Below are 20,481 nucleotides of genomic sequence, written 5' to 3'. Positions count from 1 at the left end.
TTGTTCTGTATTTTTTTTTGGTACTTTTCATGTTTATTGGAATCTACCTCAAAAACCAAGTGCAGTTTAGTTTTTATGTTGCAAGAGTGCACTTAATCAGAGTGTTGTTTACATTGTAGTATGTTTATGTTCTTGGCACATGTTGGCAAAATTACACACACTATTTAAAATAAAAGTGTTCTGTAAGGTTCTTTGGGCTAAATGGTCTGTTTTTATTTTTTTCTTTTAGGGCTGTGTTTTACATTGGGAAGTAGTTTGGTTGCACTGTTCAGAAACTTGCAAATTAGTCTCAAAGATCAATGTAAAGAATCGTGATAAATTCGAGATTGTGATTTTATTTTTAAAAAATCGTGATATGATATTTTCGCCATATCGCCAACCCCTATTCCATATGAACATTTGCACCAAGTAGAAAAAACTATGACCATGACCTTTGTACTCAACAGTTAAAATGTAAAATGCTCTGAATGCTGCATATGTGGGTGAAGTTATGATTTGCATTGTGAGGTAATACGTATCTGTTAGCTGTTACATATTCTGCCATCTTGCTGACTGCTGTCCCTCTAGTGTTTGCCTGGATTCAACCAGTGAATGCTTAACCATTTACTTCATGATTATCAGAATGGTTACTCATACATCGCCTGTATACCAGCTAATCAATTTTTTCATTGATTATTCAGTCATTGTAGTTCATTCCTTTGCACTCTGTATCAGTTGCATTTCATAAATTCATAATTAGCTATCAAATAGAGCACATTTGTATTTTTACCCTGACCCCCGAAGGGGAGACAAGGGGTATTGTTTTTGATTTGGTTTGTTTCTTTATTTGTTAACACTTTAGCAACAAAACTCAACAAAATTGGTTCAATTCACACCACATTGGGTTTATAGATTGCCAGTGACCCAGAATAGATTTGATTACATTTGGGGAAAAGTAGGTCAAAGTTCCAATTTTTTATGAATTTTTACAATCTTTTTTTCCCCATTAGCCCAATAGCCGAAATTTGTCTATGATGTCTGTGTCTATGCTAACATCAACACATGCATAGACATGATGACATCAGCTGGATCAATCCCAATATAATAATAATAGACAGATTCATATAGTGCTTTTTATGAGCGCATACTCAAAGCACGTACAGTGGATCCATGATTCATTCACTCACACATTCACACTCTGGTCTTGGTAAAATACATACGTAGCCACAGCTACCCTGGGGCAGGCTGATGGAAGCATGGCCGCCAATTTGTGGCCTCTGACCACCACTGAACATTCATACGCATTCATACACCAGTGTGAGTGGCAGCACTGGAGGCAAGGAAGGCAAAGTGTCTTGCGACCTGCTCTACCTCCTGAGCCACGACCACAATATAAGCTACAATATGTGCGAGGGGTGGGGTTTGTTGTGCCTGGCACTACTTGTCAATTATTTTAACTAAGCTTTGTAGTGCTAAAACATTACGTATAAGATTAAAAAGATAATACAATTCATTATTCAACATAATCTCCTGCAACTTGACATTTTCACTCCATTCCCTTTTTCAAATTTTCTACCTTTTGCAAGCCTTTCAGTTTAGGCTTCATAGTTTGTTTTCCAGTTCAGTGCCAGGAAAGCAAGCAGTCCCACATTACTGAAGCTTTTCTTTGTTGTCTCAGTGTGGTAAACAGCCACAAATAACTGTATATGTGCAGTACTCAAACCTTTCTGCTGTGCACAAACAGGCCTCTTGATAGCTAATGGTCCATTGGATTAGGCAGCAATGGCACACAGTAGTTAGGGAGGTTTAACCCAATGATCCCTGCTTAAGTATGAGCTCTAAATCCACACAGCTGACATACAGTGGGACATCAACTCTTTACTGTACCCACTCACTTTTTCCACATAAGCAATTCTTTGCTCATTAAACACACTTTTAACCCAGCTCGCTTAACAGTTGGGTTGCATGCGACTTCCACCATGAACTTATGTTTAGTTTATGTGTTGTGACTGTTTGTTAATAATGAATCATAAATATTTAATCATCTGGATGAGTGGCAGTATCAAAACATTTTACAAAGAGTGTACAACCTTGATTACCAGTCAACATATTTGAGAAGTGGTCATGATAAATATTTGCTTTTAGAGGAAGTAGAATGTAAGCTTTGGCTTTCCATGACAGTAAACCTGAATGTTGTTCCCTCTAAGAACAGATGGAGTACACAGGACACACTGATTTAGTTTATTCCCTGTCTTCACACATGGTACCCTGATGGGCTTTATATTCTGCATATCTACACTACAGAAAGAGAGTTTTAAAATGACAACAATTTCTGTCCACTCTAATGTTCTAGCAAAGTTTCAGAAATAATCTGTCCATTCTGTGACATCTGAAAGGTATATCAAATGATCAGGGGAGCTGATAATGCTGTGGACACTCAAACTGTGACAAATTGTTCAAATAACAGCTTACCTACAGTGAACATATTCAGTAAGATTCATGCTAAAATGCAGAATGTGATTGCACAACAGATGTTAGCTGACACAAAAATGACAGAATAAGGTGCCATTCAGTATCCATGTTGAACAGCTGAAAGTCATGAAAATGTGTTTCTTTTGGAAGGGGTCATGTGACAGGACAGCAAAGAACCAGGGATGGATGTGACTGATAATAGTGACTGATTAGACTTACTCAGACAGCCAGACATTTGATGGAAGGTTCTTGGCTTGAAGTTAGGGAAGATGACAATTATTATGCTTATTATGTGGCTACATACCAAAAAAAATGAACAATTTCAGAATAAAATATAATGACTTAAAATTATTAAATTTTTCATTAATTTAGCACCAGTCAGATATAATAGGGCAATCAGAGCATTACCTTACATTTTATTAACCAATAAAACAAAAACCAATGAAACCGTGTAGCACAATTATTTTGTGAAATAGTTGTAATTGTGAGTCTTTATGTATGTACACTGAACAAAAATATAAATGCAACACTTGAGTTTTTGCTCCCACTCAAAGATCTAAGACTTTTTCTGTGTACTCAAAAGGCCTATTTCTCTCAAATATTGTTCACAAATTTGTCTAAATCTGTGTTAGTGAGCACTTCTCCTTTGCTGAGATAATCCATCCACCTCACAGGTGTGGCGTATCAAGATGCTGATTAGACAGCATGATTATTGCACAGGTGTACTTTTGGCTGGCAACAATAAAAGGCCGCTCTAAAAAGTGCAGTTTTACTGTATTGGGGGGGGGGGGGGGGGGGGGGGGGGGGGGGTTCAAAAATCAGCAATGGTGTGCCCACCGTTTTCCTCACACAGTGCAACATATCTCCTTTGCATAGAGTTGACCAGGTTGTTTATTGTGGCCTGTGGAAAGTTGGTCCACTCCTCTTCAATGGCTGTGCGAAGTTGCTGGATATTGGCAGGAACTGGAACATGCTGCCGTATAGGCCGATCCATACGTGCTGTCTGCCATCTGCCCTGTACAGTGAAAACCTTGATGAGGATGACGAACATGCAGATGAGCATCCCTCAGACGGTTTCTGACAGTTTGTGCAAAAATTCTTTGGTTATGCAAACTGATTGTTGCAGCAGCTGTCTGGGTCTCAGATGGTCTTGGAGGTGAAGATGCTGGATGTGGAGGTCCTGGGCTGGTGTGGTTACACATTGTCTGTGGTTGTGAGGCTGGTTGGATGTACTGCCAAATTCTCTGAAACACCTTTGGAGACGACTTATGGTAGAGAAAAAAACCATTCAATTCACGGGTAACAGCTCTGGTGGACATTCCTGCAGTTAGCATGCCAATTGCACTCTCCCTCAAAACTTGGTACATCGGTGGCATTGTGCTGTCTGATAAAACTGCACTTTTTAGAGAGGCCTTTTATTGTGGCCAGCCTAAGGCACCGCTGTGCAATGATCATGTTGTCTTATCAGTATCTTGATATGCCATACCTGTGAGGTGGATGGATCATCTTAGGAAAGGAAAAGTGTTCACTAACACAGATTTAGACAAATTTGTAAACAATATTTGAGAGAAAAAGGCATTTTGTGTACATAGAGTAGATAAAATGTAGAAACAGTAAATCTTTTAGACAGTAACTAAATATGTAAATATACAGCACCTGCCCAAGGATACATTTCTACTACCATGCGCCAATACAGAAAGTAGGAAAGGTCTACCACCATTATCACCATTATCACCTGTCTATAACTAAGACAGCAAGACATACACTGAAACTGTACACCACCTTGAAATACTTGCCTAGTAGCAAACCAGTGATCTCAGAGGCTGACTTGTAGTTAAAGCTCTTGTTAAAACAGCCAAAAAACAGCCAAAAATATAAAACCACATTTATTTATTCATCAGTTACTGGCTAAAACCATTAACCTTGTTATTGAAACCTGAAGTGCTGAGGATATCTGTTATGCCATAGGACAAGAACCTCATATACTGTATTATCTAAGCTTATTGTTTTTTAATTTCATATAGTGCACCTTGAAAAATTAGTGCTCTCCTTTAGAAGTTTCTGAATGAGCTAATTGGGTTGGACTTATTAAACAGAACTTCCAAAGGCTTGTTAAGTCCTTGGTAGTGGGTGAAGTTTCTCAATAGGACTCGTCTTAAAATCCCACAGCTGGAGGCAGATGAGCACCAATCCAGAGTGATTTTGCAAACAAGGTTGTTCCAAAGATTCTTTATAGTGTTAAAGTGTATTTTTTTTTATTATCATCTGTCCTCACTAAAAATGCCACTTATGGAGTTGTGTTTTCATAAAATGCAAGAGAAACTGAAGTGAAATAGACAGCTTTGAACAGCTGAAAAAAAAAGAAACAAAAGAAAATGAAAATCTTGTGTTTCCATAAAAGGGTTTCGGAGTGAATAAATTAGGCTGTATGGTGGCTTTAGAGGGGGATAATAGGCAATGACTATGACTGTTGGGAACAGAGGTCAGGAGGCAAAGTTTTCTGTTGCTGTTTGCCAACCAAAATGGTATTACAGCTTTTTCTGTCTTCAGGAAGAATTGAACATCTCCTCACTCCACATTTATTAGCTGTAACTTCATGCTCTATGTGATTGTCTGCATTATTTCTTTCTTAAAAACCTCATTACACTGTAACCCCACTTAAATGTTCACACTTTTTGCTCACTCTCTTTTATGACCTTGTAGGTGGTTCCACCCCAACATCACTGGAATTGAGGCTGAGCAGCTCCTGTTAACGCGGGGCGTCCACGGCAGTTTCCTGGCACGACCCAGCAAGAGCAACCCAGGGATTTCACCCTCTCTGTCAGGTAAGTCCTCATGGTCACTCTCCTGCTGTGCTTTTGTTGTTCTCCTTTAGTTCTGTTTGCCTCAGTGTGCTCTCAGTGTGCCAATTCAAAGGTCATCCCCAAAAACAAACACAAAGCTCTGTGACTGTTATGTGGAGAGACTGAGATTAGAGAAGTAAGTATTTCTCCATGTCCAATTAGCAAGTAATTCACCTTAACACATCCATTTAGAACAGGGGCGTCACTGAGTCTAACACATATAGAGCTGTAAATGTCCAGACAAAAGAAATTAAACAGACTCTGGATTAGGGATGGGAATGGATAAGAATTTAATGATTCCGATTCCATTATCGATTCTCTTATCGATTGTCATTGGGTGTGGGAATAAAAGAGTACCAACAATAATAACAGATGACCCCGGGCCCAGTTTGGGGTGAAACTGAAAATTAAGATGCTTTACTAATTCCTCTATGTCTCCCGTTGTTGGGCACCTCATTTCTTTTTCCCTACCTTTGGAAACTTTTATTTTAGGGAGCAGGATATTTGTTGCCTGCACCAGAACCGGGCCTGGATGATGCCCTGATGTTCGCTTGGCCGCTAGATTCACAAATGTCGCTGAGTATTGTATCAAATATGTGACATTCCTGCAAATGAATTGCATGCTGTGTGGACAAATGTTTGAGCATATTGGAGGGATTTCCCCCTTTTGAAGAAATAAAAGCTTTGCAAGTGTTACAAGTGGCCCTGGTGTCATCTTTTTGGAGCATTTCTGCCTCAATGGCATGTGCCACACAAAACCGTTTTTACTTGTATTTTTTGAAATATGTTAGGCCCATAGGTGTTTGTGTTATGTAGTGAATTTGAAAATGAACCCGCTACCTCCTCTGTCTGCTATTGCCACCGAAAAGAATTAAGCTTAGAAATCTGGTCAATTATTAAAGCTATTCAGTGTGATGTGTTAATGCCTGAGCTCATTACTATTCACAAGGTTGCCAGGTGTGACCACACCCCCAGAATTTGTCTAGTTCAGTGACAGTTTTCGAATGCAGCAAACTGGGGTGCCGTAAAGGGGTGGTAAACATGACAAATTCATGGGGCCCAGCATTCCTGGGGAACCCATAGAGCAGTGGAGGGGGCCCAGTGGATACAGGTTAGAAGTTGTGAAAATTCCCTGTAAGGTCCACTGTACAAGAGAAGCATGGAAGCCGGGAGTTGAATGCTCAACGCATGTTAAGTTTCACTTTTGTTTCCACCAGTTCCTCTACTTGTTGCACAGGATAAAGGATGCTGAAAAGCCTAGCTCTCATTGACTAGCTGTTAGCCAATCAGGGGCTCGTTTCTGGGTTAAATAGTGAATGAAGCCGATTGCACGCCCCTCAGCGCAAATAGTGAGCTAACGATGGCTTGGCGAACGCAGAGGCTTAATGGACGCAAAATCCGTTTCTGAGCTCACTGCATTCGCTAAACCATCATTAGCTCACTATTTGCATCGAAGGGTGCGATAAACAGGTGCGTTCGTTATTTAACCCAGAACATCGCCTCCGCAGTTTCCAGTCGTCTGACAGCATTATGGTTAGAATGAAGAATTATTACAGGATATCTGTGACCCCGGACCTCCTCTCTTACCCTCACCTGTCTGGATGGACCTCCTCACCCTCATCTGACTAGATGTACCCTGTCTGCATGCGCCCCCCCCCCCCCCCCCCCCCCACACACACACACACACACTCACTGACCTGAACTGAATTATTTACACATATATATGTCATGCGTTCGGCTGGATGTCTAAGGATGACCCGAGTTATTCCAAACTGGTGACTTTGACAGAACTCTAAATGGTAACTGTTGGCCGTAACCACACCGAACAACAGGACTAACAAATTGTACAGAAAAATGGACTCTGTTCCGTTCCTCTCATCCACATGCTCATATCTCATTAAGCGCGCACGCACACACACACACACACACACACACACACACACACCCGCTGGTGTGTGTGGTATCAGTTCACTGGCTCTGCCGCCATATGGTTCTTATTCATTCATTCATTCATTCATCTCTCAAAGCCACACACACTTTGTCCTGAACTAATCTATATTTATCCATAAATTAATACAGAGAATAAAATTCAGTGAGCAGATCAATCTTCACTTGGTAAATTCGTTTTTATCGGTGCAACATGTCCATGGGAAAAATCTGATATCATTAAAGATATTGTCAAACTTCTGTTAAAAATCTTTTTTTTCAAATGTAAATAATATTTCAAAGGAAATACAGGACAGAAGCGAAGTGAAATGAAGCTACAAGAATACATCCTCATTCTAACACGGACTTCCGAGGTCCGCATTAAAATCAGCCCTGGAATGAGGAACTGGGCGAGCGCGCACTTTTAACCAACTAGCCCAGAAACAGGATAACGTATTTTGCATTGCATTGGGGTTAAAGAACTAACACGTGAATGCATTTTGCGTTGCGTTGATTGTTAACGAACAAAGAGCGAGCCCAGAAACGGGATAGCGCAAAATGCGTTAAATGGACACATTTTGTGTTGTCCTGGGCTTAATGATTTAATGAGCTAGTGCAGAAACAAGCCCCACAGTCAAGCAGATTAGCATGTTGAATATTCATGAGACCTGGTGCAAATCGAGCTGAGTCTTCCAGCAGGCTTTCTATACCACGTTATAATGGCTTGAAACTTGGTAACCAAGGCGTTTTTTTTTTTTTGTTTACAAAAAATGTTACAGAGTCCATTAGAACTTCAGACATAACCTCAAAAGTAATGAAATACGAGCGGCAGGGCACCTTTAAGCCTACTCTTAAATGTAGAGAGGGTGTCTGCCTCCCAGACCGAGGCAGGCAGGTGGTTCCACAATAGAGGAGGTTGATAGCTGAAGGCTCTAGCTCCTGTCCTACCTTAGGAGTTTCAGGGAACCACCAGTAAGCCCGCTTGTTGAGAGTGAAATGCTCTAGATAGATTGTAGGGAACTAAGAGCTCTTTCAGATATCTAGGTGCCTGGCCATGGAGGGCTTTGTAAGTGAGGACGAGTGTGTTAAAGTCTATCCTAGATTTTACAGGGAGCTGGTGCAGAAAAACTAAAATAGGAGAAATGTATTCATTCATGTATTTTTTTTATTTATTTGTTAGGGACAGTGCAGAATGAACATCTACAGCAATTGCAGCTGTAAATATGATAGATTATAGCAACAGTACAACATCTATAGTCCTTAGGCAGGTGACAAGAAAGACAACTGACAAAAGACAAAACATCATAAAAACACACAAAACAACACTGTGAGGATATGTGTGAAATATGTGAAATATGGCCTCTGATACTGGTCTTGGTCAATACACGGGCAGCAGCATTCTGGATTAATTGAAAGGTCTTTAAAGACTTTTTGGGACAGCCTGAGAAACGTGAATTACAGTAATCTAGTCTGGATGTAATAAATGCATGGATTAATTTTTCTGCATCATTCTATGTTAAAATATGCTTGATTTTACCAATATTACGCACATGAAAAAAGGTAGTTCTAGACAACAGTTTAATGTGCAAGTGAAATGATAAATCCTGATTGAAAATTATGCCTAGATTCCTCATGTTGCTTTTGGGCTCTAGGGTAACGCCATCCATGGTGACCACTTTGCTAGACACTACATCCCTAACATTTTTTGGGCCAAGCACACTGACTTCAGCTTTGTCTGAGTTTAATAGCAGAAAATTGTTGGTCATCCAGTTTTTAATATCTTTAATGCACCTCCTGCAGTTTAATTAGCTGACTGGCTTCATCAGGTCTAGTGGATAAATATAACTGGGTATCATCAGCGTAACAATGAAAATTGATGGCGTGTTCCCCAATTAAGTTACCTAAAGGGAGCGTGTATAAGATAAACAGTATTGGTCCAAGAACCAAGCCTTGAGGAACTCCATGACTAACTGTGGTGCACTGATAAGATTCATTAACACCAACAAACTGAAAATGGTTTGTTAGATAGGATTTAAACCACTTTAAAGCAGTTCCTTTAATACCAGTTGATTGTTCCAATTGTTGCGGGTGGATGTGTTGGTCTTCAGTCTCGAATGCCACACTAAGATCTAATAAGATTAGTATAGAAACTAGTCCCTTGTCTGAAGCAGTTAGGTCATTGGTAACTTTTACCAGTGCCGTTTCTGTACTATGATGTTCCCTAAAACCTGACTGGAAATTCTCAAACAGACTCCTGGGTGGAATAAAGTTACATAACTAATTAGCAGCTATTTTTTCCAGAGTCTTAGATATGAGTGGAATATTTGATATGGGTCTATAGTTAGCTAAAACTGCAGGGTCAAGGCTGGGCTTTTGAAGAAGTGGTTTGATTACAGCTACTTTAAAGCGGCACGGGGTGGTAGCGTTAGGGCGGCTGTGGCTCAGGAGGGAGAGAGGATCCTCCAATAACCAAAGGGTTGGTGGTTCCAATCCCGTTCTGACCTAGTCATGTGTCATTGTGTCCTTGGGCAAGACACTTCACCCACCTTGCCTACAATGTCACCCACACTGGTGTATGAATGCGTGTGAATGTTCGGTGGTGGTCAGAGGGACTGCTTGGTGTGGAATGGCAGCCACGCTTCTGTCAGCCTGCCACAGAGCAGCTGTGGCTACAGATGTTGTTTACCACAACCAGAGCGTGAATGTGAGAACGAATGAGTAGTGGATCACTAATGTAAAGCACTTGGCAACCTTGAAAAGCACTGTAGAAATCAAATCCATTATTATCATTATATAATTATGGCACATAGCCTGTTGAAAATGACAGGTTAATTATATCAAGGAGGTGGCTGCTAAGTAAAGGTAAAGCATCTTTAATGAGCCTTGTTGGAACTGGGTCTGAGAGTTTGGATGAAGAGACTAGCGAAATTATAGAACCTCAAAAGTTACCATCAGCACCCAAATTTCCTGTCCATTGGTGAGCAAGTGATGTAACACCTTGAGTAGATCGGTGGCATTTAAATGGTTGCTGTTTCATGTGAATGTTTTTAGGAACATGTTAGATTTGGAACAAGGGGTTTACCAGAACATGTGTCACGAGCCGCAAGCCTGAAAATCTTCAAGATCCTAATTTGGCAAGCAGTGTGCAGCTTAGGTAAGTCAAGTAAGCTCAGCTGAGTGTGCTAACCTCAAAGACCTTTCATTCATGTCTTAAAAAGTATTGCTCTTAATCTTTTTAACTGAGATTCCTGCTGGGTTAAAGCAAATGTGAAACTCCATGTAAATAATAGCTCAGCCAACATGTTGTGATGATTACAGAGAGCAGGAAACCAACTGAGAAGAGAGAGTTTCAGGAGTGGCTCTTCCTTGGCAACGGAAACTTTTAAGTGATGCATCAGTCGGCAAAGCGCCTGGAAAAGAGCCCAAACACATTTGTTACAGTGCGACTATAGCGGTTGCTGGCATGGCTTCATGGGCAGGGAGGAGTTTGTGTGAGAAAGAGAAGGAAGCAGAGACAAGAGAGGAGAAAAGGAAATGGCAGCTTTGACAGACTGCAGTTTAAATAATGTTAAGTGTAAGGCCCATTAACGCTTTGACCTTCACTTCTTGTGGTTTGTGTGTGTGGTGCATGTAAGGGCGCACTGTGTTGTAAATCACATACACCACAGGAAGGGTGGTGGGGTGAGTTGTAACCACAGTTTGTGGTCTGGACAAACTTAAACACACATGTAGACCACAGTGAGGTCAGGGCGGTGTGCAGAGCCTCGCCACCTGCTAAAAAAGGTAGGACACTTTAAACCAAGAGGAGGATGTTAATGCCTCACTGCGAACTAATAATTTATTCATCCTCAAAAAAATTAAGATGCATCAATTTAAGCCTGTATGTCTGTTAGTCCACTGACACTTTGGACCAGAATGACATTGCTGCAAACCAGAAAGCACCGACTACTAAATTCTTGGTGATACCAGTACTGGCATTTAAATTGGCAGTTCGGCTGATAGCTGATGCTAATGTTATTTTCTGTGTATGTAGTTCTTCTGGTTATTTATTCCCATTTGTCTTCATTACATATATAAAATAGGTCAGCTGTTTTATAAATATTTCAACCCTTCATCACATCATCTTTCAATGAGCACAAATTCCGTTATATAAATATATAAAAAAAATTACTTTAACATATTTTTTTTAATATAACACAACAGATCAATATCAGCCATTTCCATTGGTGAAATTAAATCTTAAATGTTGTTACAGATATTGTCCAATGTCAGTAAATATTGGCTGAAAAAGATGTTTCGCCAATGTAATGGTGAATCCCAAGAGCAAACTGGTGTTCCACAACCAAAAACTAAAATTAGAAACCATTTAAATGTGCCAATCTTTCTTTATTTTTATTAAGAACAGTCTTTTATCTGTTGAAACCCCAAATAATATGTGATTGCAATAAGATGACGAAACCATTTTTGAGAATTCACGTTTTTAACATTTTTTGTGTATTTTTTTAAGTTGTTTTTCAAAAAGATCTTTTAGCAAAATTTGATATGCAACATGTGCATCCTTATACATTTATGTGAATTTTGTGTTTATATTTTTCTGGGAGTGCTAGCTCATTTTTTAAGCTACCACTGCTTAGTGTTGCACAGTGTTGTCACTGTGGAGGAGCAGAAGAGAGATGAGGTGAGGATTTTCACAATAGGTCTCCCTGAGTTCTGTACATAGAAATCACTGCAAAGGCTCTTATCATTATTGTAGACAGCCAGGGCAGTCATTAACTTAGAAATGCATTTGTCTAACATCAACAAATAACTTGCTCTCAGTACGACACAGACTTTTTTTTCAAGTTACTCATGAATGCAAACATAAATGCATTTTATATGCTGGAAATCATAAAAATGTATTCAGAAGTCTGATAATCAGCATGTAATGTCACAGACACCCATTTTCTACAATTATGTAAACTTTATTTGGGTGAAAAGTCACCCTGCAGCTAAAGATGGCAGCAGAAAGAGTGGAGGAAATACTAAATTATCATTCCATATTATTAAGTTTACTGCTATCTCAAAGTATTATTATGCATTCATATGGAAGACATGGATTATGGTAAACAATGACTATCTGAGTATGAAATACTTTTTAAATTTGTTTTTTGGTTGTGAGACTGATGTGAATTTCATAGTAGCAAAAAAAGTTATCACATCTACTTGTGGTAAACTCTTTTATTTACCATCCTCACCCATTAAGATGTCAAAGTTGGCAAAAATATTAAATTCAGTTGGTAAAATTACACTTGTATTGCATGTTAAACTTTCAGTGACAGAGGGCCAATGTGTTATAGCTCAGTATATCATGTCATGCACATCCGGCCACATGATGTGGTTTCTCAGAAAACTATTGAACTGCAGAGCAAAATGCAAGTATTATCTGTAGGCACATGTTTTTTACAGCCCTAATACGCTGCTGTAAGTACAAAAGAAACCGAAAATTTGGGAATTCTATTAAGTGAACTTAATCTTCAGAAGGAATTTTGGTGATTTGGTGAAATCAGGTCACATCTGAATCAATAGAATATCATTGCTTAACTTCCCTGCATCTACAGGAGATATTCTTAGCTTACCATATCATGCCAATAACTAAGTGTTTCCCTACAGACATGTGTACATCCAGTGTCTTATCAGAGCAGTGGAGATGTTAATTACCCAGTCATTAGCCAGGTTTCATCTTACCACAGCCATTATGAGCGGGGCGGTCACTGTGAATGTTCGACCTTAATGGACGCTGAGGGAGGCTGTTGTCCCTCATTCTGTGTCTTATCTTCTTCCCCCTGCCTCTCCTCCTCTTATCTCCACCACCTCTGTTCTTCTTCTCTGCATGAGGTGAAAAGGAGAATGAGGGGAGGTGTGGGGGGGGGGGGCTGTCGCACAGAGCCACTGCTCAAAACTGTGTCTAATTCAGACACTAATGAGTGCTTTTTGAAGACTTTGAAAATGTAATCAATTCAGAGCTTGGTAAAACTTAAAGAGGGAGAAAAAGAAAGTTTGAAGCAGAAAAAAGTTTTGCCATAATTTACATCTCAGTACAACTCCATGAGGAGAGCAGTCTGGTCAAGTTTGCGCTATCATTTTTCATGCTCTTTATACAGTCTAAAGACCCCGAGGACGAATTTTAAGGGCAATCTTAAGAGAGAATTTTGCAGGCCATATTACCACAGAGAGCAAATGGATTTTCTCCCAGCCTCTCTGTGTTATATAATGCTAGCCTGGGTTTACTGAGATACTTTTCCACTGCAGCTAGATTATTTATAGGTTCTTGTAGTTGATTAAATGAGTGTTTTGCTGGATATACCATTGATTCATGATCATTACCTGCATTTATAGGAGGTGAAATATTTCAACTAAGTTAACATTGGACATGCATTTTTGTGAAGTATTGCTGCTTCAAATTGATGTATTAAATGTATTGATCCTATTAATTGAAGTATTGCTGCTTTAAATTGACATCAAACCTTCCACATCACAACATGGCCCTCAGGTCCTCTTCCTCCATCCATCTCACTGTGCCCCCTGTCCACCTCGGCACCATGGGGGGCAGAGCCTTCAGCTGCTCTGCTCCCCAGCTTTGGAACTCCCGCCCTCCCTCCCTCTGTAACAGTGTCTCTCTTCCCATATTCAAATCCAGACTCAAAACTCACCTCTTCAGAATAGCCTACCAACCATAACTATTGCTCTTCATCTTACTTTGTACTGCACCTTGCCATTTTTCCCCTTGTATCATTCATGTATTGTAATTATTTTTTATGTATTTGTTTATTTCTTTTGTACACTATGTATTGTCTTTTTATCCTCTGCTGTACAGTGTCCTTGGGTGTCATGAAAGGCGCTTATAAATAAGCATTTATTATTATTATTATTATTATTATTATTATTATTATTATTATTATTATTATTATTATTTAATCCAGCTTAAACTCAGCTTTTTGTAGTATGTGGTGAGCCTAGATATGCATGTCAGCAGACAGAAACACAAACAGCACAACTTACACTATAGGACCCAAATGTTGGTGCCAGGGTTTTATTTCAAACACACCAGAGTCACAAAAATTCCAAAAACAAAACTTTTTGAGCTGTGAAGAGTCAGATAAAATACTGAAAGAAACTAAATATAGCAGTGAAATCACTTCTATAACTGACAACTTGCTTCTAAGAACGCAAGCTACTATTTTACTATTTTTATAGCAAGTTTGTTGAGATAGTCCAGTAGGGGACCTTGTTACCTACATAGCTGTAATCTTATTCATCCCTGTTAGTTCATGTTTACCTATCAAGTGGGTGACGTGTTGAGAATTGTCTGTTATACATAGTAGTTTCATCCATATTATCTAGTTCTGATCACTCTCTACACTGTGTGCGCACTTATTAGGCCAGTGAGTATTTTGACCATACCGTCTTTTTTATGTATTTTTTCCCACTCCAAACTATATTAATTCAATTTCTTATCTGAATTCATCATTCTCAGGGGATATATATTTGTATAATAAGAGAAGCTGTTGCCTAAAGTGATTAACACCCTATATTAAGATATACAGAATTATTAGGCAGCTCGTTTACTTCAGCTAAAATTGATCAAAAAAGAGGTTCTAAGTAAAGTACTTTTCAGACAGATGAAATGCTCCTGAAATAGTTAAACTATTGAAATACGACCACCTGATTATCACACAATTAGTTTCAAATAGTCAACAGGGTCATAAAAAATTTAAAAAGAAAAGACACATTAACAGAAATAGATTTAAGAGGAATCAAGTGGGAAGTTACTAGGAACCCACTGACCTCCAGTACCACCATATTTCACAACCAAAACCTACCTGGAGTGTCCAGAAGTGTGTGTGTGTGTGTATTTATTTATTTATTTATTTATTTATTTATTTTAAATTCACACCCACCTTTTTGAAGAACACACAAACCTGATATAAACTTCAAGAAGCAATGGTAGATATTCACATGGCTCCTTTAGGATTTAGTTATATATATAAAAAAAAAACGGAGTATCAGTGTGTTGCGATATAAAAACAACAAAAAAAGAAATTGAAATAGAGGCCAAAACTGTTATCAGCCTCAATTTGATAAGTGGACTGGATATGGTAAGAGGCATTTCTCTGTGCTGTCAGGCTGTATTGAGTGAAAAATATTGCTTGGAATAGCTCCAGGGCAAAGCAAGGAATAATTTATAAATCTTGGGCTTTGTACATGCATAATGATGTGCGTTTTTGAGCAACATATTTCCCACTTGTACATGTTTGTGTACTTTATCGTATTGGTTTATTAGTTTATTAAGCCATGCTTATGGCTAAAACTCTATTTTGCAGTCTTTGAAGAATGATGAGAAATGTGTGGACACTGCTCATGCTCTGAGTTCTGCACAGCTGTATTCTGGCCTAGATCCAGACCATGAGAGACTACAGGAGATCATTCTGTACACAGTACATTTGTGCCTTTACAAAAAAATAGATAAGATTATCAGGCTGCAACTATCTCTTTCATGTATAATATATTTTCTCAGTATGTCCAGTCAAGCAGAGTCACGGTAGGTATTATTTATACTTTCCTGTTTCCTGGAGGAGTAGACTTTATGAATTGTTTTATTTTAACATTTTGAAATTTCATTACATAAAATAAGTGCATAGAGTCTATGGGCACTTTAGAAACTATCTCATTTGGTTTGGACTTTCAGACTCTGCAATTTGATCTGAACCAAACTTGCTAGTCTAAGTTTCACTCTGTGAACACAATTTCAGAATAACAAACCAGTCTTTTTTTAAGGCAAAGAAACCTGCAGCCAAATATGTCTGTAGGGTGACAGTGAGACTAAACACAGAACTGTGTCAATAGGAACGATTGTACCTCTCGCAGATGCACATTATGTCTCTTAGTACTATTTTTCACACCAACCAGTAGCTTTAAAACTATTGCAGGGAACACTGTGATACTATGATAGAGGTATGTACACATACTACAACAGATCATGCCAGTATGTAAGCAGGAACCCAATAAGAGACAGGAAGAATTGAGTGGGTAGTGGGGGATTTTATTTGGGTCACCAAAATATGCTTTTTTGGCATTTTAAAACATTTTTTTTTATGATTGTAGTTTGATGCTCATATTGTTCTGATAATTGTAATTGTGAAAGTGAATCTAGTTGGAAAGGCTAACACACATACTGTTTGTTTTACTCATGAAGACCAGCGCCTTTTAACTCCATGAATGCATGTATCTGGTCTCAGCTATAAACTAATATGTGAATATGTTTCCAGTAACATGTGCATGAAGGGAAGTTTTAATTTATCAAATGTATACTGTACTTCTTCGAAATGGCTGGTTTGCTGTTATTGAGCATTGTGGAAGTGGTAGTAAAATGGTCAACAACATTTATTAATATACCAAGTTGCTCTTCTTATCATTTTATTTATAAGCTCTATTATGAAGTGGGTTTTGATGATTTGTCATTTTTAAAAAGTGGGTCCTCAGAAAATGCTTACTCTATGTAATCATATTTTTGACTCTTGTTCATGAAAATTCCTGTTGAGTAGTCTGTCCTGTACTGAAAGAGAAAGCAGTGAGCCAAAGCTGAGGCAGATGATGCTGACCCTGGCTTGTTTTTGTAAAGAAGCCATATTGCAATAAATCCAGAAAGGTTATCAATGTCTGAGAGAGGCTGAGTGGGAAAGTGAATGAAAATCTAATAGGATGTGTTTGGTTCATCCCAGAGTTAATGGTGTTAAATTCTGAGAGAAAAAAAGGGGGCCTTGGCCCAAGAGTTGAGGTAGGGCCTTTAACGGGGGCCATAGACCTGTGGCATCCTGCCAACAGCTGCTAATAGACCCATAAAGCAATTAGCAGGAAGCGCTGAGAGAGTGGGTTGGAGGAGACTGAGACATTGATGGATTATGGGACTGAAGAATACAAGAACAAAGAGAAGGATTTGCAGTTTGTTGAGTGGGAGAACACAGAGTGGGAGAGGACAAAATGAGGAACGTGAATTTCATGAGGACGATGAGAAAAGTGGTGGAGGGAAGTAGGATTTGTGCCATTTGATATGACCATTAACTGATAATCAGTTTGCAGAGAGAGATAGACTGGTGCATGATCCCAGTGTGCACATCAGATAGTACTCGGTGCCTGGCTGACCTCCCTGTTGTCCCTTCAGCTCTGTATATGTGTCATCTTACTTAATACGTTTATAGGATGTGCTGTTTTCCTCTGCTAAAGAAACATGTTGGACTGGTGTCACCGGAGATGGAAAATGGGGGATACTAGCACATTTGGCAATTGAGCTGTTCAGCCGAATCTTGTTTTTGACTGGCTTCCAGGCAGATACCTTATAGAGAAGAACTGTGCGGGTGTGTTTGTGCGTTTCCATTGTGTGCACTTATTCAAATCAGCCAGAGGACTTTGAATATGTAAAGTGGTACCAAATGTTTTCTGCCTTATCTTCCTGTGAGCTCGGCAGCTGCATGCATTTGCTGTCCTCCCAGTCCGCACTCACGATACAACCTTCCTCCAAAATATTGGAGGGCATTAAAAAATGAATGTTCCTTTGTGAGAAGATTTGTATTGTTTTGTATTACAGAAGCAGAAAATACCCTGTATATGATAAAATGGATCAGTATTTTCTTTTTAATCACAGCATCTTTGCAGCTTTTTCTTGGGCAGCTTTTTCTTGTTTGTATAGCTTGTAAATAGCTTGTGTCTTTTTATCTCCCCTGTGCTAGCAGAATGGAAAATGTCAAAGCTGTTTCATTATGCCTAACTGTTGTGTATTTATTATGCTTTATTATTTATACTGCATGTAACAGCATTTTCAGCTTTGCATAAAAACTTTGAGTACTGCAGGGAAACAAGCATGAAAAAGAAGATAGATTTGTGTAAGGAAATAACATTTACTAGTTAGTTTATATTGCGTACTGTTTTTAGATAAGGCTGGCTACTTTAGTTCTTTCAAATTGATTACTTTTAGATATGATTTTCCAAATACGTATTATTGTTTGAAAAGCCATTTCAATGCCTAAGCAGTAAATCTGTTGGTGTATACAGCACACACTTTTAAACAGTTCTTATTCACCAACGTTAGACAATTTCAAGTTGTGGTATATAGGTTCATTTTTTTGTATAACTGTTCTGGGTGGAAAAATGCCTTGGTGCTGAAACATAACACTAAAGAGTTGAAACACAAATTGTTCTTTGGTTTTTGTTCCTGAATGAAAGATGAAGAGACCAAATGGTTATCTATGGTGTCAGATTTCTGTCAAAAGTTGAGGGTATCTGGCGCGATGTATGTACAGAGGCACATCTGGTTACAAATTCTAATACATGGAGGGAATTCAAATGGAAAATAATCATTAGATATTTCAGAACACCAGAAATAATGTCTAAGATGGATCCCCAACATCCCAGTTCATGCTGGAGGAACTGCGGAGCCCATAGAGCTAATCACACTCATATATTTTGGGTTTGTCCTAAGTTAAGTGTGTTTTGGAGGGAGGTGTTCAATGCCGTGAAGGAGGTTTTTAAAATGAACATCCCACAAAGCTTCACAGTGGCAGTTTTGGGAGTAATACCTGAAGGTCTGGATAGAAAAGCAGATAAATACCTTTTGAATATATTATTCACCGCTGCCTTAAAGTCTATAACCATCAGCTGGATGAAACCAGAACCTCCCTCATATAATACATGGATTCAAAAAGTTTGGGATATTTACCAGATGGAGCAGATCACACACTTGCTCCGGCTTCAGAAAACCATATTTACTAAAAGATGGGAACCTATGTTACCTTTACTACTGCAATAATATTTACTGGTGTTGCAAGAACACTCCATGTTATCCAAGTGCTGTCAATCTACCTCTGACGAAGATTTATATCTACAGCCTTTTTTATTTTTTTTGTTTTTTGAAGTGATCATTGTTTGCTATAATTGTTACTGCTTTCTTAAATTTCATTATATGTGTCTGTGGAGGTGTATGAGAATATATTTGCAGCTGTGTAGGGGGAAAAGAAATTAATTGAACTGTATAATTGAATGTATAATTGTACTGTACTGAAAAAAAAGAGAAAATTTAATAAAAATTAAGTTAAAAAAAAAAAAAGTTGAGGGTATGAAAACACGTTCACAAGCAACTTACATGATGACATGATTACATGACAACAAGCAAAAGTTGTATGGACTGTTGCAAGCAAATCAAAATGCATGGAGAGGAGAAGGAACACCAACAGTTTACTAGTATAGCATAACATGCAACCTCTAACACAAAGCTGAACTCTGCTGCAAAAGTTGAACTCTGCTGCAAAAGTTGATCTGACTTGACAGTTTGGGGCAAAAACCAAAGGAAGAAGGTACCTTGTTACAATTGGTCACTTTCAACACAGTCAAACCGCTTAACCTGTTGAATATTGGATCAATTGATAGTTGTCAGTAAACAGCAAAGATAAAGAATCTTCTGTCAGAGTATTGAATCGGAGTTTGCAGTTTGCATGTTCTCCCTGTATCTGCGTGGGTTCTCTCCGGGTACTCCGGCTTCCTCCCACCATCCAAAGACATGCACTGATATGTTAATTGGGTAATCTAAAATTGCCCATAGGTGGGAATGTGAGAGTGATTGGTTGTTTGTCTCTATATGTCAGCCCTGTGATGAACTGGTGACATATCCATGGTGTACCCCGCCTTCGCCCATAAGTAGCTGGGATAAGCTCCAGTGACCCAGTAACCCTAGTGAGGCTAAAGCGGGTTCAGATAATGAATGAATGAGTATTGAATCAAAGAGTGAAAGTTGTGTAAATGGTTTGCCAGAAGCAGAGAGTACAGACAGTGAAACGTAAATTGCAATAATGATAAGTATAACTCTATAAAATTATTTGATGATAATTATTACCACAATTATTATCATTATTACCATCCCTCAAAAAAAAAAAAAAGATTTAGGAAACAGTATTGGCGTCAAGGTCTTGAAAATAACAAAACTCAGCCCTTATATATTAATATTTCTTACCAGGTAATATAATATACAACTATATTGACATTTTTGTTGTGAGTTTACACTTGTTGAAAAATACTGAAGTGCACATGGCCTTGATTCTGATTTTCTGTGAGCTTTGCTATGGTTGACTGTAAGTATCAATACTTATGTTTCTTGTAGTGAACAAGAGTAAAAGGTCCACAGCTGTTTCCATGCAATATAAATAAGTGATTGAACTTGAATGCCCCTTGTTTTTTT

General features: G+C 38.7%; 1 protein-coding gene across 1 annotated transcript in view; it reads left to right on the top strand.

Moving 5' to 3' along the window:
* ptpn11b (protein tyrosine phosphatase non-receptor type 11b) overlaps positions 1–20,481 on the top strand; it is a 58,562-nt gene that overhangs the window by 7,350 nt on the left and 30,731 nt on the right. Inside the window, 2 exon segments of the mRNA XM_030137986.1 lie at positions 5,155–5,252; positions 5,255–5,276. Coding sequence (XP_029993846.1) covers positions 5,155–5,252; positions 5,255–5,276 — 120 coding nt within the window.

The sequence above is a fragment of the Sphaeramia orbicularis genome, chromosome 7 (genome assembly GCF_902148855.1).
Source record: "Sphaeramia orbicularis chromosome 7, fSphaOr1.1, whole genome shotgun sequence".
Lineage (NCBI taxonomy): Eukaryota > Metazoa > Chordata > Actinopteri > Kurtiformes > Apogonidae > Sphaeramia > Sphaeramia orbicularis.
Note: the sequence above shows the minus strand (reverse complement) of the source record. Positions and strands in the feature narration are given on the sequence as shown.